This window comes from Natrix helvetica (assembly GCF_964273705.1).
Source record: "Natrix helvetica genome assembly, chromosome: 1".
NCBI lineage: Eukaryota > Metazoa > Chordata > Lepidosauria > Squamata > Natricidae > Natrix > Natrix helvetica.
In genome coordinates this window covers 364,882,628-364,900,362 of record NC_138548.1, presented here as the reverse complement: position 1 = coordinate 364,900,362, position 17,735 = coordinate 364,882,628, and the positions used below count along the sequence as shown (strand labels likewise).

Here is a 17,735-nt window from a genome sequence, read left to right as displayed (position 1 = left end):
CATATCTCGTTTAAGATGAAGAAATAATAATGATAGTCAGACAAATGCAGCATTATAATAGTGATGTATATAAATATATTTGACTGAAAATCTGTGATTCTATATAAAATGTAAATGACGACTATGGAAAGGATGCACAAAAACTCTGTGACCAATCGACACACTTTATGTAATGGAAGATACTTTTATGTCTCTGTTGAAAAATAAATATATATATATATATAAAAAACACACCACAAAATCTCATTCAGATGGTTTCCACGTTTTGGGAAACTGCTGAAAGGAAAAGAAGGAGGGGGGGCTGGCCTTCTCATTGGGGGAAGGGGAGGGAGCACCCCATGTTGTACAGTACTGTATTTCCCAACCACCCTGCTCCTTGTGATGTTTCACACATGTTGTCTGGCCAAGTGACCCCCAGGCTGCCCCCTTTCCTGCCACCCCTTTGTAGCCCCACTTTCTTTGTTAGTATGGACCATCTCCGGGGAGGGAGGGAGACTTCCCCTCTTGATTGACCCCCTGAGTAAGTCAATGAGGGAGAATTCCTATCTTCTCAAAGTCACCCAAGAGCCTCCCTTTGTAGTCCCGAGAGATGAAATGGGCAGATTCTCCCTCCATGGGGTCCCTGCCCATCAGCCAACCCACTGCAGTTTGAGGCCCCCCCTCCCTCTCTGGGGGGGAATGGAGGTTTGTGGAAAGGGAGAGGGAGGGGCAGGCTGGATCTTTTCCTGCTGAGACCTACCAGCTTCCTTTCAGGACCTCCTTTTTTTTAAAGGTGGGGGGGACAGGAAGGGGGTGGAGATCGTTCTAGGGTCTGGGTCCTCGGACCTTTAGCTATACAGTTTGGGATGAAGACTCGTTGAATGGTTCTGGGGGCGCCTCACCTTTCTGTCAGCTCCCCCAGGCAGAATTAAGGGCGGGACAGGAAGGAAGTCCACACTCCCCTCCGTAGCTGGCCTGAAAGACCCTCTTCAGCTGCGCTCCCCACTCCCCCAAGACTGAAGGGATCCCCCTCCCACTTTCTCCGCTTCTCTCTCTCTCTCTCTCTCTGCGACGGAGACTATCTCCTCCACCTGGTGAACTCGGAGGAAACGCTGCCCGGCGACCGATGACGCTGCAGAAGGGAAGATTCTCATTGGTCCTTACGGTTGCCGGGGCATTCCCCAGTCCAAAGGGCGAGAAAAACGCTCCCCTCCCCACACACACATCCAGACCGCTTCTGGGGCTGGAAACCTCTTTCTCCTGTCTCTCAGGGGGCGGTTGTGGGGCAGCAAGCATCCATGGGCTCTGCTGGGCTCCCCCTTTTGCTGCTGGTGGGCGCGCTGGCTCGGATCTCTGGAAGCGAAGGTGGGCAGGAGACCCCAGGTAAGGAGGGGGCTGGGCGGGGGAGGAAAGGGGCTGGGAGTACTGCTGGGTGGGGGGGAAGGGAGAAAGGGGTTGGGCCCCAGGAGTGGGGAAAGGGGTCGTGGCCAAGAGAGGCGGGAGCCTTGATCTCCGCGTGGTCTCCGCCCCACCCCCACATTCCCCCCCAGGAGGGTGGAGAGGGACTCCCCCACCACGCGCACCCTTCCCTGGTTGTGACTGTGGTGGGGAGGGGTCGCGGGAAGGCAGGTGACCCGGGAGGAAATGCAGCCGGGCCCCTCTTGCTCCTCCCTCCCCATGGCTGGGTGGGAGTTGGACCTTCCGGGCCACGAATCAAACCCAGATCCGGAGCCCCCCGACGTCGGTTGCGTTGAGAGAGGCGGGCGAGGGAAAGCGAAAGCGGAAGCCGGAAACGGAGGCATTTTCAGAGCTAAATCCACAAACGCAGCCAGAAACAGAAGAAAAAGATACATTTTTGCTTTCTTTTTTTCTTGATATTTCTTTGGAGACTCTCAGATCTGAGGCTTCGGATGTCAGGCCGGAGTTGAGCTTCGGTCCCTTCTGGGGGAGCCTCTCAAGTTGGGGAGGGGACCAAGAAGCCCCCACCCCATAATCCTCCATTGCTCAATCAAGGCCCGCAGAGGGAGGGGCAACTGAGGGAGAAGGATAGGGGGAGGGGTCTGGGTTGCCCCTCAAAAGTCTCCCTTTTGTGAGGGGGGGCTGGAGACCCCGCCCTTTGAGTGGTTTTGGGGAGACTTGGGTGGGGGCGTTTTGGGGGAGGGGGACAAGAAAGAAGCCTGAAGCCCCCCTCCATCCCAAATCACGCAGGGCTCACAATTAGGGGAGAAAGGTTTGGGGTAACCAGGGAAGGTGGAGGTTGAAAGGGGGGACACCCCAGTAGTACCACTGTAAATGCCCCCTCCCCATCTCCTCCATCCAAAAGGAGAGGGAGGTGTGGATATTCTTTTCCCTCTGCCCCAGAGATTTCTGGGTGTCTCATGTGGCCTCACCGAGATACCACCCCACCCCCCTGCAGAGAATTCCTGGGACTGCTGGACCTCTTGCCTTTTTCAACCCTGGAAGACGGAGGGGGAGGGAGAGGGGGAGGTTCCTCAGGAAGTTCCTCCCCTCCCCCTTTCCTCCCCCCCTCCAGACCCCCAACAAGTGGGCACCTTCTATCCATCTCTAGCAGCAGCTCTCCCACCCCCCTCCACATTCCTGCGGGGTGGTCCCTCCTCTACCAGTGGCTGGGAATGATGGGCCCTGGGCTCCCTTCTGACAGCTCTACTCCTACTCCTCCTCCTCCTCCTCCTCCCCTCCTCCTCCTGCTCCTCCTCCTCCTGCTCCTCCTCCTCCAGGTTTCTTCCACCAGGTGAAGGGTGACTGCATCTTCCTGGATGGGAAGCAGCAGGTGCGCTACCTGGAGCGCTACTTCTATGACCGGCAGGAGTTCGTCCGTTTCGACAGCGACCGCGGGGAGTTCACGGGTGACACGGCATTGGGGCAGGCGGTTGCCGACGCTTGGAACCAAGACAAGAACCGCGTGCAGTACATGAGGGCTCGGCCGGATTACTTCTGCCGAAAGAACTACTGGGTGTACAACTACGAGGCCAAGGTGGAGGAGCGTCTGATTGGCCGGAGAGGTGACTGGGGGGGGGCGGCTTCTGGAGGAGGGGGATTCCAAGACACCCCCCCTTTCATTTAGTCCATTCAGATTTTCCCAGATAAAAGTTTACTCCTTATTTACTCCTTCAGGTGCTTTGGAAAATAGCTTGAGAGGAGGGGGTGTCAAGCTATTCTCCAAGGCACCCAAAGGCCAGAGAAGGAATAATGTATGCAAACTGACCAAGGAGAGATTCAGCCTAGAAATAAGGAGGGACTTTCTGACAGTGAGAACAATCAACCAACGGGACAGAAGTTGCCGTCGGAAGTTGTGGGAGCTTCATCACTGGAGGCTTTCAAGAAGAGACTGGATTGCCATCTGCCAGAAATGGTGTTGGGTCTCCTGCTTGAGCATGGGGAGGAGGTTGGACTAGATGACCTATAAGGTCCCTTCCAACAATCTGTGAAATAAATATGTTAGTCTATGCTGTCACATCTTCCAAATTGATTTCCTGCTGTTTGCAAATTGACCATTTCCCTCCAATGTGGGCTCTTGAGTGATAATTTGGCCTTATTATATTATATTCCTTTATAAGAATCTGAAAAGTTTTCAAAGCATCATCACTTAGGAATGGGATATGTTTAATGTTCCCATTGTGAGCCCAGGTTTTCCAGAAATAATGAGACACCACAGAATCCAATACGGTGTTTCTTCCACAAGAGGAAGAAATACATTTTACAGGGCGATCCTGGGCATTTGCCCCTTCCAGAAATTATGGAATATTTTCAGGGAAAGCGGCAGAGGTTTTATGCTCTATATATTCAGTCTGGAGGCAAAACTGATTTTCACGTCCAAAAATTATTCCTTGCAAATATTAAGAGGATTTTCACCTGTCGCATAACAGGATATAATAGTTTAGAAAAATAAATAAATAATATTCTCTTACATTTGAGCAATGCAGTTTGAAATGTTTTCACTACCGGAGATGATATTTTCCTGGAGATAATAATCAATAAGTCTTTAATACAATATTCAAAATCTAATTTTCCCCCTACGAATCAACACAACTTTCTTGTCATATTTAGCAAAGAGCTTCTTCAGTTCTACTTCTATATCTGCTGATTTTTGATAACCTCCGAAAGTGCCCCAAGGATCCCCTGCCAGTTGTGTTGGCGTTGTGAGTGTGTCTCTATTGTGGGGCTCTCAGGGCCTCCCTCCCTCCTCCCTCCTTTTGTGGGTCTCTGGGGGGATTTTCCCTTCAGGGAAAGGAGCTTCATCAGCTGCCCAAAGACCCCAAAGCCCATTCTCTCCTTCTCTTTTCCTCCCTTCTCTTCTTCCTTCCTTCCTCTGGTTCAGGGACAAGACCAAAATCTCTGGCTGATTTGTGAAAAACCTTTAGCTGCTCACAAACTTTACCCAAATCAGTAGAATTTTATGTTCTTAGAAATACTAATCGTGAATTTCATTGAAATTAATACAATTTCTTGCTGTGAAATCCCTTATCAAAACTATTATTTTTAATTCGGTGAACATTTTTCAAAGGAGATGCCAAGAATATTACATCTGTTTTTCTTAGTTCCAATGCCTTTTATTTCTTGTTTTAAAAAATATTCCATGTTTTAGAGCAAATTGTTGGTTTAGGAGAACCTGAAATCACATGATGTTTATTAAACCTCTTTGGGGGGATTTTCTCTTCCTTTTTCTTTGACTTCTGAGCTGACTTTTCTCTCCGGAGAGATCCGGGCGTCTCCTTCCCCCGAGGGGCCAAAGCTTTTCTCTGGCCACCAAGAGGGGCTCTCAGCCTTTCCTGAACTCTCCCCAAAATCAATTCAGCCTCGATTTCTCTGGGAAAAATCCCCTCTGAGTCTTGTTCGCTGTTCAGTGTCACAATGTGGGGGATTGTATAAAAAAAGACTACGTATGTTTTTCCCATATTCTGGGGTTGTTCTCCCCATTTTCACCACATCTGGCAGAAGGTTCCTTCCATCTCAGGGAGTTTCCTGTTTTGATCACTGAAGATGATCCCAACCAGGAGGTTCTTCCATCTGTCCAGATCCTTAATCAACTTGGACTTCTGCACCCTCCTGTGTCTCTCCCATCCCCCCTTCTGCTTCCCTCCAGCCAAGCCCACCGTCACCATCTCCCCCACCAAGATGGAACCCGATTCCCCCAACACCATCCTCCTCTGCACCGCGACGGGCTTTTACCCCGTGGAGATCGAGATCCAGTGGCTGAAGAATGGGCAGGAGGAGAAGGAGGGCGTGGCTTATGGGGAGGAGCTCCAGAATGGAGACTGGACCTACCAGCTGCAGGTGATGCTGGAGACCCAGCCTCAGCGAGGAGACATCTACACTTGCAAGGTGGAGCACGCCAGCCTGAAGGCCCCCATCACCGTCCAGTGGGGTAAGCCCCTCCCCATCCTGCCCTGAGAAGGGGGAAAGACTCTCCTAGGGGGAGGGGAGCTGGAATGGACCCTCCTCCTGGGGGAAGGTGGGCCTGATCGTCCTGCTCAGGTGGGGCTCCTTCTCCTTCCCCAGAGCCCCGTTCCTCCAGTTCTGCCAGGAGCAAACTCTGGACGGGGATAATGGGAGCTGTGATAGGAGTGGCCTTCTTTGCGGTGGGGCTCTTCTCCTACCTGAAGAACAAGAATGGTGAGTCTGGGGAATATTTTTTGGAACTTCTGTTTTTGGAAGATCCTGCAACCTATTATGGGCTATCAAAGGGGGGGGATGGGACCCCCTGAGTCCTGCAGCCCATGAAGGGTCCTGATTGGGTCTTTTTCTCCTTCCAGCAACTCCCATCCAACCTCCTGCAGGTGAGTTTCTCCTCTTCATCTGAACTCCTCCTATAAGTTATAAGTGTATTTTCCTTCAAATCTTCCTTTAAAAGAAAAAAGAAAAAAAAGGATGTGTTTGAAGTAATTGGACCAACCTTGAAGTGACCCCAACAAAGCCTCCTTCTTGTGGAAGACGCCAATTGCTGAAATTTTGGGCAGTTTTTCCCTACAGAGACTCCCAAATGCAGTGCAATTAGACACAAGGACATACCACAAGATTAACACCTCACAACAGGGTGTTCCCTTGTTTTGTGGCATGGTAAGAGGGAAGGGAAAGAGGGGGACATTGCTGTCATTGGGGGATGGGGAGGGAGCACCCCAACTTCATGCACACACACACACACACACACACCTGTGACATTTCACGCAATTTGTGGCCAAATGACGCCAGGCTCACTCCTTTGCTGCCATTCCCATTAAAGGACCAGACATTCCTCCCATTTCTTGGTTAATAGGAAACGTCTGTTGGGAGGGAGGGATTTCTTGATTCACCCCTAATTAAGTCAATTAGGGAGAATCCCATCTTCTCAAGGTCACTCTGGAGCCCCCCCTGCAGGCCCTCGGCTGAACTCAGACCCCCTTGGAGTCCCAGGAGATGAGATGGGGAGGGATCCCTGGCCCCTCCCAGGAGATGAGATGGGGAGGGATCCCTGGCCCCTCCCAGCCTTTTCCTCCCTGAAAGGGGTGGAACCGCCATCCATCTGTCCCCACCCATCAATCACTCCCCTGTGGTATGGGCCTTCCGGGGGGGGGCTGGAATAGAGGGAGAGAGGGGAGTTTTTCCCAGCAGTCCCTCAAAATGAACTTACTTGCACGGAATATTTTATTTTATTTGATAGTCTAATTTTCTTCCCTATCTTTTTCCCCCACAGCCCTCATGCATTAATCCTGCCATTGTCAGGCCTGCAACCATCTTTTTTCCTGGATCTTTGGCCTGCCACACTTTCTATTATTCTACTGTTTCTATTGTGGGAAAATGGGAGTGGGGATTGTTAGATGCTATGTAGCCATAACAAAATTCTTTCTAGAAAGCGAAGGTCATCCTTTGTCTCTGCACCTCTGCACCTGACCCGAACTGGATGGGTGGAAGCTGCCAGCATGGGAGTGGGAGATTGGACCATGGGATGGGCTTGTGGTTGTGGGGGCAGGATCTTGAACTTTCAACTGGGTGGGTAAAACCGGGAAGCTTTCAGTTTTGGGTTTTCCCAGATGTGCCAACGTGGCTCTCTTCATCAATGGGAACGTTGAGCAATACTTTGCCTCGGACTCTGATTTACTTTCGGATGCTATTTGGAAGCTGTCCTATCTTGCTTCCTGATGGGAAAGTTTCTTTTTAGGAATACCTGGTGAATTTCTGCCTTTGAGGGTTAGAGATTGGGGAGAATAAGAGAAGGGCACCTTGGACCTCCTCCTGCTGAGACACACACACACACACACACACACACTGCTTCTTTCACAGGTGGGGAACAGGAAGGGGTGGAGACCATCTTGACCTCCCAGTCACTCCAGACCCCCCCAGTCTCTCCTGCTCAGCAGAGACACCCTCCCCATTCAGAGCCATGCTGCAACCATCCACTTCACCCAAAATCCACCTGGCCTGGTCGCCAGACCCAGAAAGATCCCAGATGCTCCGCAATCTGAGATCCCCCATTCCTGGAAGTGATCTCAGGGATCAACTGCTCTCTGCCTGGCAAAGCCCCAAATGTTTTCCGTTTCCATGACCCCCTCCACCCCTTGATTCCTCCATCTCTTCTTCTTCCCAGCTTGGAACCCACAGCAGCTTCATTGGCCTTTCTGTTCTCCTCCAAGTCAATATTTTTGGAGGTTTTAGTTCTATGAAACAATAAATTGTATTAGACTGTATAGGAAACCTGGAATAAACTGAGTTAAATGTTAGCCTCCTGGATCAAGCCAGGTCTAAAAACGCCGGAGAATCCTTGGAGGTCTGTCACTGAGAGAAACCGTCCATCGACAGGCACAGAGAGATAAGGGACGTCTACACAGTTCCACGCAGAATGAGAAGCAGAGAAAGTGGGAGGGGGGAAATCTGTTCAATCCGGGGGGAGCTGCAGCTCAAGGGGTGGAGTTCATGGCAGCCCCGAGTCCCTTTTTGGGAGAGGGGGCGGTTTAGAAATGCGAAGAATAAATAAAATAAATAAAAGCCCCGGAAGGGTCCCTCTACTTTCTTTGTATGATTCTCAGCCAGGCTCCAGACCCACCAATTCCACTTCTGGGGTTGGAAACATCTCCGTCTCCTCATTCTATGGAGGAGGGAGGGTGTGGGGCAGCATCCATGGGCTCTGCTGGGGTCCTTCAGCTGTTGATGGGGGCGGCGCTGTCAGGGATCCATGGAAGTGAAGGGGGGAAGGAGACACTCAGTGAGGAGGGGTCTGGGAGGGGGCTCACAGATGTTGGAGGGTGGAGGGAAGGATAAAGGGGCTGAGACCCCCCAAGAGAGACTTTGGGAAAGGGGTTGGAGGGCAGGAGAAGTGGGAGCTTCAAGGCCCAAATCCCTTTGGAGCCCCCAAAGCTTCTTCCGTCAAAAGAGGAAGGAGACGGGAAGCGAAAGAGGGAAACTGAGGCATTTTCAGACCTGAATCCACAAATGACACCAAAACTCCGTATAAGAAAAAGAATTTTGGCAGCTTCCGAAAATTCACTTTTTCTTCTGAATCTCAAACTTGAGGCTTTGAAAGTCAAGCAAGAGGGGAGCTTGGAGCCCTTTTGGGGAGCCCCTTAATTTGGGGAGGGGACCAAGAACCCCTCACCCCATAATCCCCGATTCCTCAATCAGGACCTGGAGGGGGAGATTTTGAGAGGGTCTGAGTTGCTCCTCCCCCAAACTTCCCCTTTTGTGAAGGGGGTGGGACATCTTCCCTTTGCGTGGTCTTAGAGGGGCTGGGGGGGGGGGGTTGGATAGGAAACTGCAACTGATCCCATCTAGGAATTTTTTCCCATTTTGCAGGATTCCTTTTAATTTCTTGCTGAAATGTGCTTGAAAAAGTAACTGAAAACACAGAATATCATTCTGAGGAGGGAAAAGGGGTCTTGGGCTGAATAACCAACTTGAGTTTCTTCTCTTCGTGGAACTATCTCCTCCATCGGGTGAAGTCAAGGGAGGCTCTGCCCGGAGACCAATGACGCTGCAGAAGGGAGGATTCTCATTGGTCCTCCTGCTCCTTCTGCACACTCCCAATTCCAAAGTCCGATGAAAACTCCTCCTCCCCCCAATCCAGACCCACCGATTCCGCCTCTGGGGCTGGAGGCATCCGTGTCTTTCTCTTCTTTCTTTGGGAGCGCTTGTGGGGCAGCATCTATTTGCTCTGCTGGACTCCCCGGTAAGGAGGGGGCTGGGGCCGGGCCGGGGGATGAGGGGTTTAGGAAGGACCACCTGCGGGGGGGAAGAAAGCTGCTGGGTCTCCAGAGCCTCCAACAGCCTAAATCTCTGCGTGGTCTTCCTCCACATATTAACCCCCCCCCCAAAGGATGGAGAGTGACCCCTTTTCCACAATTGTAGCCAAGGTGGGGAGTCGCAGCCAGACCCCTTTCTCTCCCTGCTCCCAGTGTCTGGGTCATAGTCGGCTGCGTCAAAAGAGGAAGGGAAGGAAAAGCCAAAGTGAAAAAGGGAAAGTGAAGCATTTTCAGCCCTGAATCCACAGAAGGAAAAAGCTTCAATTTTTCTTCTGAATCTCAAATTTGAGGATTAGATGGTCAGGCAAGATGGGGTTTAGGTCCCTTTCCGGGGGAGGCTCTGAATTTGGGGAGGAGACCAAGAACACCCCCCTCCTCCTCCATTGCTCTATTGGGACCTGGAGGGGGAGGGGCAACTGTGGGAGAAGGATATTGGGGGCTCTGAGTTGCTCCTCTGAAAGTGGCTCCCTGTCAGGCCTACAAGCCACCTTTTCTTTTTTGGATTTCAGGCCTGGCACACTTTCTCCTGTGGGAAAATGGGAGGGGGGATTATACGGAGTTGGGTGATGTGTAGCCATAACAACATTCTTTCTCAGAAAGTCAAGGTCACTTTTGTCCCTGCACCTGGGCAGAATGGGAGGAACCGGTCTTCATGGCAGTGAAGGGTTGGACCATGTGATGGACTTGTGGGTGTTGAACTTTCAATTGGGGGGGAGGGGAACCTGGAAGCTTTCAGATTCGGGTTTTCTCAGATGGGCCAACATGACATCTCTAATAAAGTGGAACTTTGAGGAATCACGCGCCTCGGAGTTTTTTTTCGTTGAGGGTGTTTTTTGGAACCCTGACACTTTGTGACGGGGGAATGGAGATTCTCCCTTTGATATAATCTTGGGGGGGTGCAGAGGGTCTTTTTTGGGAGGGATAGGAAACAGTTGTGATCCTCAACAGTTATCCAAAGGAAGGGAGTTGGGCTGAAGTTTCGGGGGGGGGAAAAAGGGGGGACCCGGGGAAGGTAGTGACTGAAGTGTTGGGAGACCCCCAGAAGAGTTGGCCTAGATGTCCTCATGGTGTCCTCACCCCATATTCCCTCCCAAAGAAAGACTGCGGGGTGTGGATATTACTTCCCCTCCACCCCATAAAGTTAAAGACATTCCCTGCAGAGAAGAAATCTACTCCACCAGATGAGTTTCTGCCTGCCTTTTTCCACCCGGGGAGGATGGAGGGGGTCCCTTAGGAAGTTTCTCCCCTCCCCCTCTTTCTTTCTCTCCCCCTCCCCCCCCCCGACTCCCCAGCAAGTCTGCCTTCCTCTCTGGGACTGAGAGTTCCCCCTCCCTCCTCCAGGGGGCATCTTCGGCCATTCTCTCAAGGAAAGTCCCCCTCCACCCTCCCCTCTTCCTCTACTGGCAGCTGGGAAGGTCCCTCCTGATGGCCTTCCTCCTCCTCCTCCTCCTCCCCGCAGTCCATTTCCTCTTCCAGCATAAGCTCAAGTGCCGCCTCCTCAACAGGACGCAGCAGGTGAGACTCCTGGCCAGGAGTTTCTATGACCAGCAGGAGATTGTCCGCTTCAACAGTGACCACGGGAAATATGTGGCCGTCACGGAGTTTGGGAAGGTGGATGCAGACAGGTGGAACAGAGATAAGTTCTACCTGCAGTACATGAAGAACTCTATGAATTCCTTCTGCCGGCACAACTACAAGACGCCCCAGACAGGGCAGAGGTGAGTTGGGAGGGAGTTTGGGGGTGGGGATCTCAGCCTGGACCACATACCTCCGGTCTCCTCTCTCCCTTCTTAGGGAGGGTGGGAGAAAAGGGGGCTCCTTGACCACTTCAGGGCGTCCTGGATGAAACGGATTACCTGGATCTCTTTCGGTCAGGATTCAAGTCCAATTATGGGATGGAAACGGCATTGGTCACCCTGGTTGATGATCTCTGGCGAGGGAGGGACTCTTCGCTCTATTTGACTTCTCAGCAGCCTCAGCAGCAGTCTCTCATCTCCGCAAGCTCTCTCGCCCCCTTCATTCCCCCCCCCCCCGATTGTGGCACCCTTGGGAAGATGATTATGGTTTGAAAACCTTAGAGGAGGGAGAAAAAGGGGTGGAGAAAAGGCTGTGGGAGGCGATGTTAACCAACACATTGTTAAATGCCCTTGTACAGGAGGGTGGAACCGATTTTGCAAAGCGAGGCTGAGAGAGCTAGCCTCTTTGAGCAGCCAAGTCCCTCTTCTGCCCCCATGAAAATCATCCCCCCATCCCCCCCCCGCACTCCAGTTAAAAGCACGTAGGGCGATAGGATTTGTTTTAAATGGATTAAAAAATCTGTGCTGCTCGTTATCAAAATCCAAGTGGAAATGAGGATCCTGATGCACACAGGCGGCTATTGCCTGTGGCAATCCCTGCAGCCAGAGTCTCCTTTTCACTTGGGGGCAGGGGTAGGCCTGAAGACCATCTAATCCAGAGGTGTCAAACTCAATTTCATTGAGGGCCACATCAGGGCTGTGGTTGACCTGGAGGGGGCATGGCCGACTCAGTGGGCATAGCCGGCTTGACGCAACTGATGAATCCTAACCCTGATCATGGGCGTACATTGATTTCGCAGGACCCGTTCAGGGTCACACATTTTTAAAAACAGCGGACGCATACTCCAAACGGCTTGAGGTAATTAGCATATCCTTTATGATAGCTGAGGCGGTCGAGGCTCTTTGCCACACACGGCCTACTGGACATAATAGTTTCTGATAATGAGCCCCAATTCACAGCTAACCATTTTGAAACCTTTTTGGCTGAACAAGGAATCTGCCGTGCCTTGTCAGCACCGGCCACTAATGATCAAGCAGAACAGATGGTGCAGTCAAAGAGGCTCTAGCCAAAATGGCACCAGGGGGTGTGCAAACCAAACTTGACAAGTACCTTCTAGTGCAGCACATCACCCCTAGCGCCACCACAAACCGTAGCCCAGCAGAACTGCTAATGGGCTGCAAACTCAGATCACAGCTAGACAGACTGCGCCCAAATTATAACACAGATACGCTCGCAGATTCGACCAACCAACGCCAATCGTTTAACACTGGGAACACATTTCTGTGTTCATAAGGCCTGGGGACTGGACACTTGAGACAAGAGTTCCTGGGAATCCAGTTCCAGCGGAGTCAGCCATGCCCCGAGGAAGCTTCCAGGCAGTTCCATTGTCTGGCTCCAGAACGGCTGAAGGTGTGAACGCCCAGGCCACTGCCACTGAAACAATTGAACTGCGCAGGTCAGGTCGCACCCACCATAGCCCCGCCTACCTGCGTGACTACGTCAAGTAACTCCGTTGATTGGATAAAGTTTCAATTTGGCACTTTATTGAAAAAACTTCAACTCCTATAGACTACTTTTAGTAAGTAAACAAACAGACTCTCAGATGGCATGAATCAAATTAACCTAATTTTAGACAAAAATGTACTGGTAACATTTTGGGAGTCCACTTTGATGAGAGTTGCTAGAGAGAGATTTTAATTCACTTCTGGATCCACTAATGAATCAGAAGAATTTTTCTTTTTCTTTTTAAAGAGCCCCCCGAGACACAACTTTCTCCTTCTGTCCATCCAGGGATCAACAGAGCCCTGGTGCCTGAAGTTCTAAGCCTGATACAAGTCCTTGGCGCCTAGAACCTCTATCCGCACTTTCGGCTCAAGCAAGAGATCCTATACCATTTCAGGATCTACTGATATTCCTATAGGATCTATTTCAGACAAGTGACTATCCAGACTTCTTTAAAATGTCCAGTGATGAAGCAACCTCAAATGTCTGAAGGAAAGCTGTTCCGCTTGTTAATTGTCTTCATTGTAAGGAAGATTCTCGTTAATTCGAGGTTGCTTCTCTCCCTGATTATTTCACATGTGTTGTTTCTTGTCCTGCCCTCAGGTGATCTGGAAAATAAATTAACCCCCCTCCACTGTCTAACAGCTTCTTAAGAACTGGAACACTGCTATCATGTCATTCCTAAACCTTCTTTTCTGTAGACCAGCCAAACCCAAATCCTTTAGTCCCCAGGCCTTTAATCATCTTAGCTGCTCGTTTGCACTTTCTCCAAAGTCTAAGCTTCTTTTTTGTAATGTTTTGACCAAAACTGGATGCAGTATTCCAGTTATAGTCTAAGGCTTTATACAACAGTTCTAATAATGCACATGATTTTGATTCTATGCCTGTTTATACAATCAAGGATTATATTAGCTTTTTTGGCTGCCGCCACACACATGTGACTCATGTTTAAGTGACCATCCATTAGGACTCCCAAGGTCCCTCTCACAATTACTGTTTTGAACTAGGCTTCATGTAATCCCTGCCCAGGTGTAAAATGTACCCTTTCTCCACATTAAGTTTCATTTTGTTGGATTCAACCTTCTCTCATTTGGATCACAAAGGCACAATATGCATACACAAACAAATTTATAGAGACATGGTGGCTCAGTGGTTTGAATGCAGTACTATAGGCTGATGGCCCATAGCCAGGAGTTCGATCCTGACCGGCTGATGGTTGATACAGCCTTTTATCCTTTTGAGGTCGCTAAAATGTTGATTTTGTAAACTGCTCAGAGTGTGGTAAAGCATTGTGAAGTCTAATTGGAATTACTATTGCTATATAGTTTCTCCCGAGTGTGGATCCTTTTAGGGGAAGTAAGGTTACTTCTTTGAGCAAAGGTCTTTCCACACTCCATGCATTTATATGGCTTCTCCCCTGTGTGGATCATCTTATGGGAAATAAGATGATTTCTTCTAGCAAAGGTGTTTCCACACTCCATGCATTTATATGGTTTCTCCCCTGTGTGGATCATCTTATGGGAAGTAAGTGTACTGCTTTGAGCAAAGGTCTTTCCACATTTCATGCATTTAAATGGTTTCTCTCCTGTGTGGAGCTTTTTGTGCCTTCTAAGTCCACTGCCATGAGTAAACCCCTGTATGGATCATCTTATGGGAACTAAGTGTACTGCTTTGAGCAAAGGTCTTTTCATACTCCATACATTTATATGGCTTCTCCCCTGTGTGGATCATCTTATGGGAACTAAGTGTACTTCTGTGAGCAAAGGTCTTTCCACACTCCATGCATTTGTATGGCTTCTCCCCTGTGTGAATCAACTTATGGGAACGAAGTGTACTGCTTTGAGCAAAGGTCTTTCCACACTCCATGCATTTATACGGCTTCTCCCCTGTGTGGATCATCTTATGAGAAGTAAGATTACTTCTTTTAGAAAAGGTCTTTCCACACTGCATGCATTTATACGGTTTCTCCCCTGTGTGGATCATCTTATGGGAAATAAGATTACTTCTTTTAGAAAAGGTCTTTCCACACTGCATGCATTTATACGGTTTCTCCCCTGTGTGGATCATCTTATGGGAAGTAAGTGTACTTCTTTGAGCAAAGGTCTTTCCACATTCCATGCATTTATATGGCTTCTCCCCTGTGTGAATCATCTTATGGGAAGTAAGTGTACTGCTATGAGCAAAGGTCTTTCCACACTCCACGCATTTGTATGGCTTCTCCCCTGTGTGGATCATCTTATGGGAAATAAGATTACTTTTTTCAGCAAAGGTCTTTCCACACTCCATGCATTTATAAGGCTTCTCCCCTGTGTGAATCATCTTATGGGAAGTAAGTGTACTTCTTTGAGCAAAGGTCTTTCCGCATTCCATGCATTTATATGGCTTCTCTCCTGTATGTATCATCTTATGGGAAGTAAGTGTACTGCTATGAGCAAAGATCTTTCCACACTCCATGCATTTGTGTGGCTTCTCCCCTGTGTGGATCAACTTATGGGAAGTAAGTGTACTGCTTTGAGCAAAGGTCTTTCCACACTCCATGCATTTATACGGCTTCTCCCCTGTGTGGATCATCTTATGAGAAGTAAGATTACTTCTTTTAGAAAAGGTCTTTCCACACTGCATGCATTTATACGGTTTCTCCCCTGTGTGGATCATCTTATGGGAAATAAGATTACTTCTTTGAGCAAAGGTCTTTCCACACTCCATGCATTTATATGGCTTCTCTCCTGAGTGGATCTTTTTGTGGACAGTAAATTGTCTGCTTGTTCTGAAACATTTTCCACATTCTAAACATTTATAAGGCTTCTCTTTTGTGTTAATAGCTTTTTGAGATGTAAGGAAGTTATTTTCAAGAGGAAGAATGAATGTCCCATTGTAATTTTGTCCCTTGTGTCTTCTTATAGCATCATCTATTTTGTCTTGGGTTAAATAGTGTTCATTTACTTTAGCTTTGATTAGCTTCACACTTTTTCCAATATTTTTTTTCCTTATTTTCTCCTGTTGGGCATGAAAGTTTGGCATTGGAGCATCGGTGGAAGATGAGCTTTCCTGATTCCAATTCTTTGACTGGTTTCTCTCATGGCTTTGAAATTCCATTCGATCCCCAAACTTCTCCATTCCATCTTCAGCATTGATCACCTGGAACAATTCACAGGAATCTTGATTCTCCTGCCCATTATTACCTTCAAAGCAAAAAGGAAATGAAAATGATAACAAGGTTAGAGAAAAAAAAAATCAAACTGTAGAAAGTGAAGTGAATTTCCTTCTGAATTTCTCTGAAATTCCAGTAGGTTGTATATTTGCATGCTTACAGGGGTGTGATATAGACATGATGATTTCTATATTCATGAGTTATGAAAGCTTTGAAAATATATAGGAAACATCTCTTCCTTTACAATTATCTCTATATATGCAAATGTCACTCAGTCAGTTTTGAGTTAAGGAATAGAATAGAATAACAGAATTGGAGGGACCTTGGAGGTCTTCTAGTCCAACCGCTTGCTTAGGCAGGAAACCCTACAGCAATTCAGACTGGTTATCCAACATCTTCTTAAAGTCTTCCAGTGTTGGAGCATCCACAACTTCTGGAGGCAAGCTGTTCTACTGATTAATTGTTCTAATGTCAGCAAATTTCTCCTTAGTTCTTCTCCCTTTTATTAATTTCCACCAATTGCTTCTTGTCCTACCCTCAGGTGTCAACTCCCAAAGCACTTCCATGTCTGTTATCAAGTTGCCATGGGCGGAAGGGTGGGGAAGCGTATTCCATGCATACCTTCAGCCAGGGTCAGATCTCAGATTACCACAGCAGGCTTGTGAGGCGTAGAATTCTACAGCTTGCTGGACAACCACATTGGAAAATGTGATTTATGACACAGACTGAGGGGAGGGGGGAAACAGGGGCAAAGTTCAGCCGTAACTTATGGGATCAGATCTGACTCCGCTTGGGTAATTGCCAAAATGTTACTGCTAATAAATGACTGGATTTCTTTGGAAGCTTGACTCGAGACTCATATATTAATTAGGGCATCTTTTGAAAACCTGACACAGGTGCCTTGGAGAATAGTTTGACTCCCTCGTCTTTGTGGCAGCCTCTGAGATATTGGAACACTGCTATCATGTCTCCCCTAGTCCTTTTCATTAAAGTAGACATACCCACTTCCTGCAACCGTTCTTTAAAAGTTTTAGCCTCCCGAACAATCTTGTTCTTCTCGGCACTCTTTCTAGAGTCTCTACATCTTTTTTCCATCATAGTGACAAACACTAGATGCAGGATTACAAGTCTGGCCTTACCAAGGCATTATAAAATGGTATTAACCCTTCACGTAATCTTGATTCCATCCCTCTGTTTATGCAGTCTAGAACTGTGTTGGCTTTTTTGGCAGCTGCTGCACACGGCTGGCTCATATTTAAATGGTTGTCGACTAGGACTCCAAGATCCCTTTCACAGTTACTACTATTGAGCAAGGTACCATCTATACTGTACCTGTGCATTTTGTTTTTGTTGCCTAAATGTAGAACCTTACTTTTTTAACCATTGAATTTCATTTTGTTAGAATAGCACCCAATGTTGAAGTCTGTCAAGATCCTTCTGCATCTTAAGCCTATCTTCTGGAGTGTTGGCTATTCCTGCCAGCTTGGTAAGTCCCGGTGGGATGGGGTGGGGGAATAGGTAGGGCGAATGTTGCAGGGCCTCTGCTGTCATTTGTAAGTGTGAACGGTCGTGGTGCTGCAACACTCATAATTTTGGGACTGGGTCTCAAGTACTTGGTAGAAGGCTGGTCATAACTTGGAACGGTCGCTAAGTGAACTTACCCAGAGAGACCATGTTCCTATGGTTTTCAAGCATGACTTCCGAATGCAGCGCTTTCTGGTCAGGATCCATCTGAGACCATTCCTCCTCAGAGAAATACACAGCCACCTCCTCAAAGGACACCAGACTCTCCTGAACATGGAAAAAAGAACAGAGGATTCACAAGATCTGTTCATTTTCATCAATGATTTAGCCAAGAGGATAGTAGGAGAACTCCTCAAATTTCAAGGCAAGACCAAATTGACAGGAATACCAGCAGTCCAGAAGATAAGCTCGAGATATAGAAGGATCAACAGATTGGGACCCATCTAACAAGACGAAATCAACAGTGAGAAATGTAAGGCTCTACATTTAGGGAAAAAAACCCAAATGCACTGCCATAGAATAGTTGATACCTGGCTCAACAATAGTAAGTG

General features: G+C 48.5%; 2 protein-coding genes across 4 annotated transcripts in view; one reads left to right on the top strand and one right to left on the bottom strand.

Annotated features, from left to right (window-relative positions):
• Window positions 1–17,735, bottom strand: part of LOC309382524 (uncharacterized protein) — a gene marked incomplete at its 5' end in the record, with an annotated part of 469,143 nt that overhangs the window by 315,815 nt on the left and 135,593 nt on the right. The gene's annotated exons all lie outside the window — the stretch shown is intronic.
• On the top strand, window positions 1,205–6,881 carry LOC309384814 (rano class II histocompatibility antigen, A beta chain-like). Of its 3 annotated transcripts, none has more exons than XM_081938611.1 (6): window positions 1,205–1,362; window positions 2,718–3,002; window positions 5,084–5,365; window positions 5,476–5,613; window positions 5,754–5,777; window positions 6,671–6,881. In XM_081938611.1, the coding sequence occupies exons 1-6, from the start codon at window positions 1,278–1,280 to the stop codon at window positions 6,682–6,684; spliced, it is 828 nt and encodes a 275-aa protein (XP_081794737.1). In that variant the 5' UTR covers window positions 1,205–1,277; the 3' UTR covers window positions 6,685–6,881. The 3 variants fall into 3 exon arrangements, with proteins under 3 accessions (XP_081794737.1, XP_081794736.1, XP_081794738.1); XM_081938610.1 differs by lacking the exon at window positions 6,671–6,881 and adding an exon at window positions 5,958–6,050; XM_081938612.1 differs by lacking the exon at window positions 6,671–6,881 and adding an exon at window positions 5,958–6,044 and having other exon boundaries at window positions 5,500–5,613.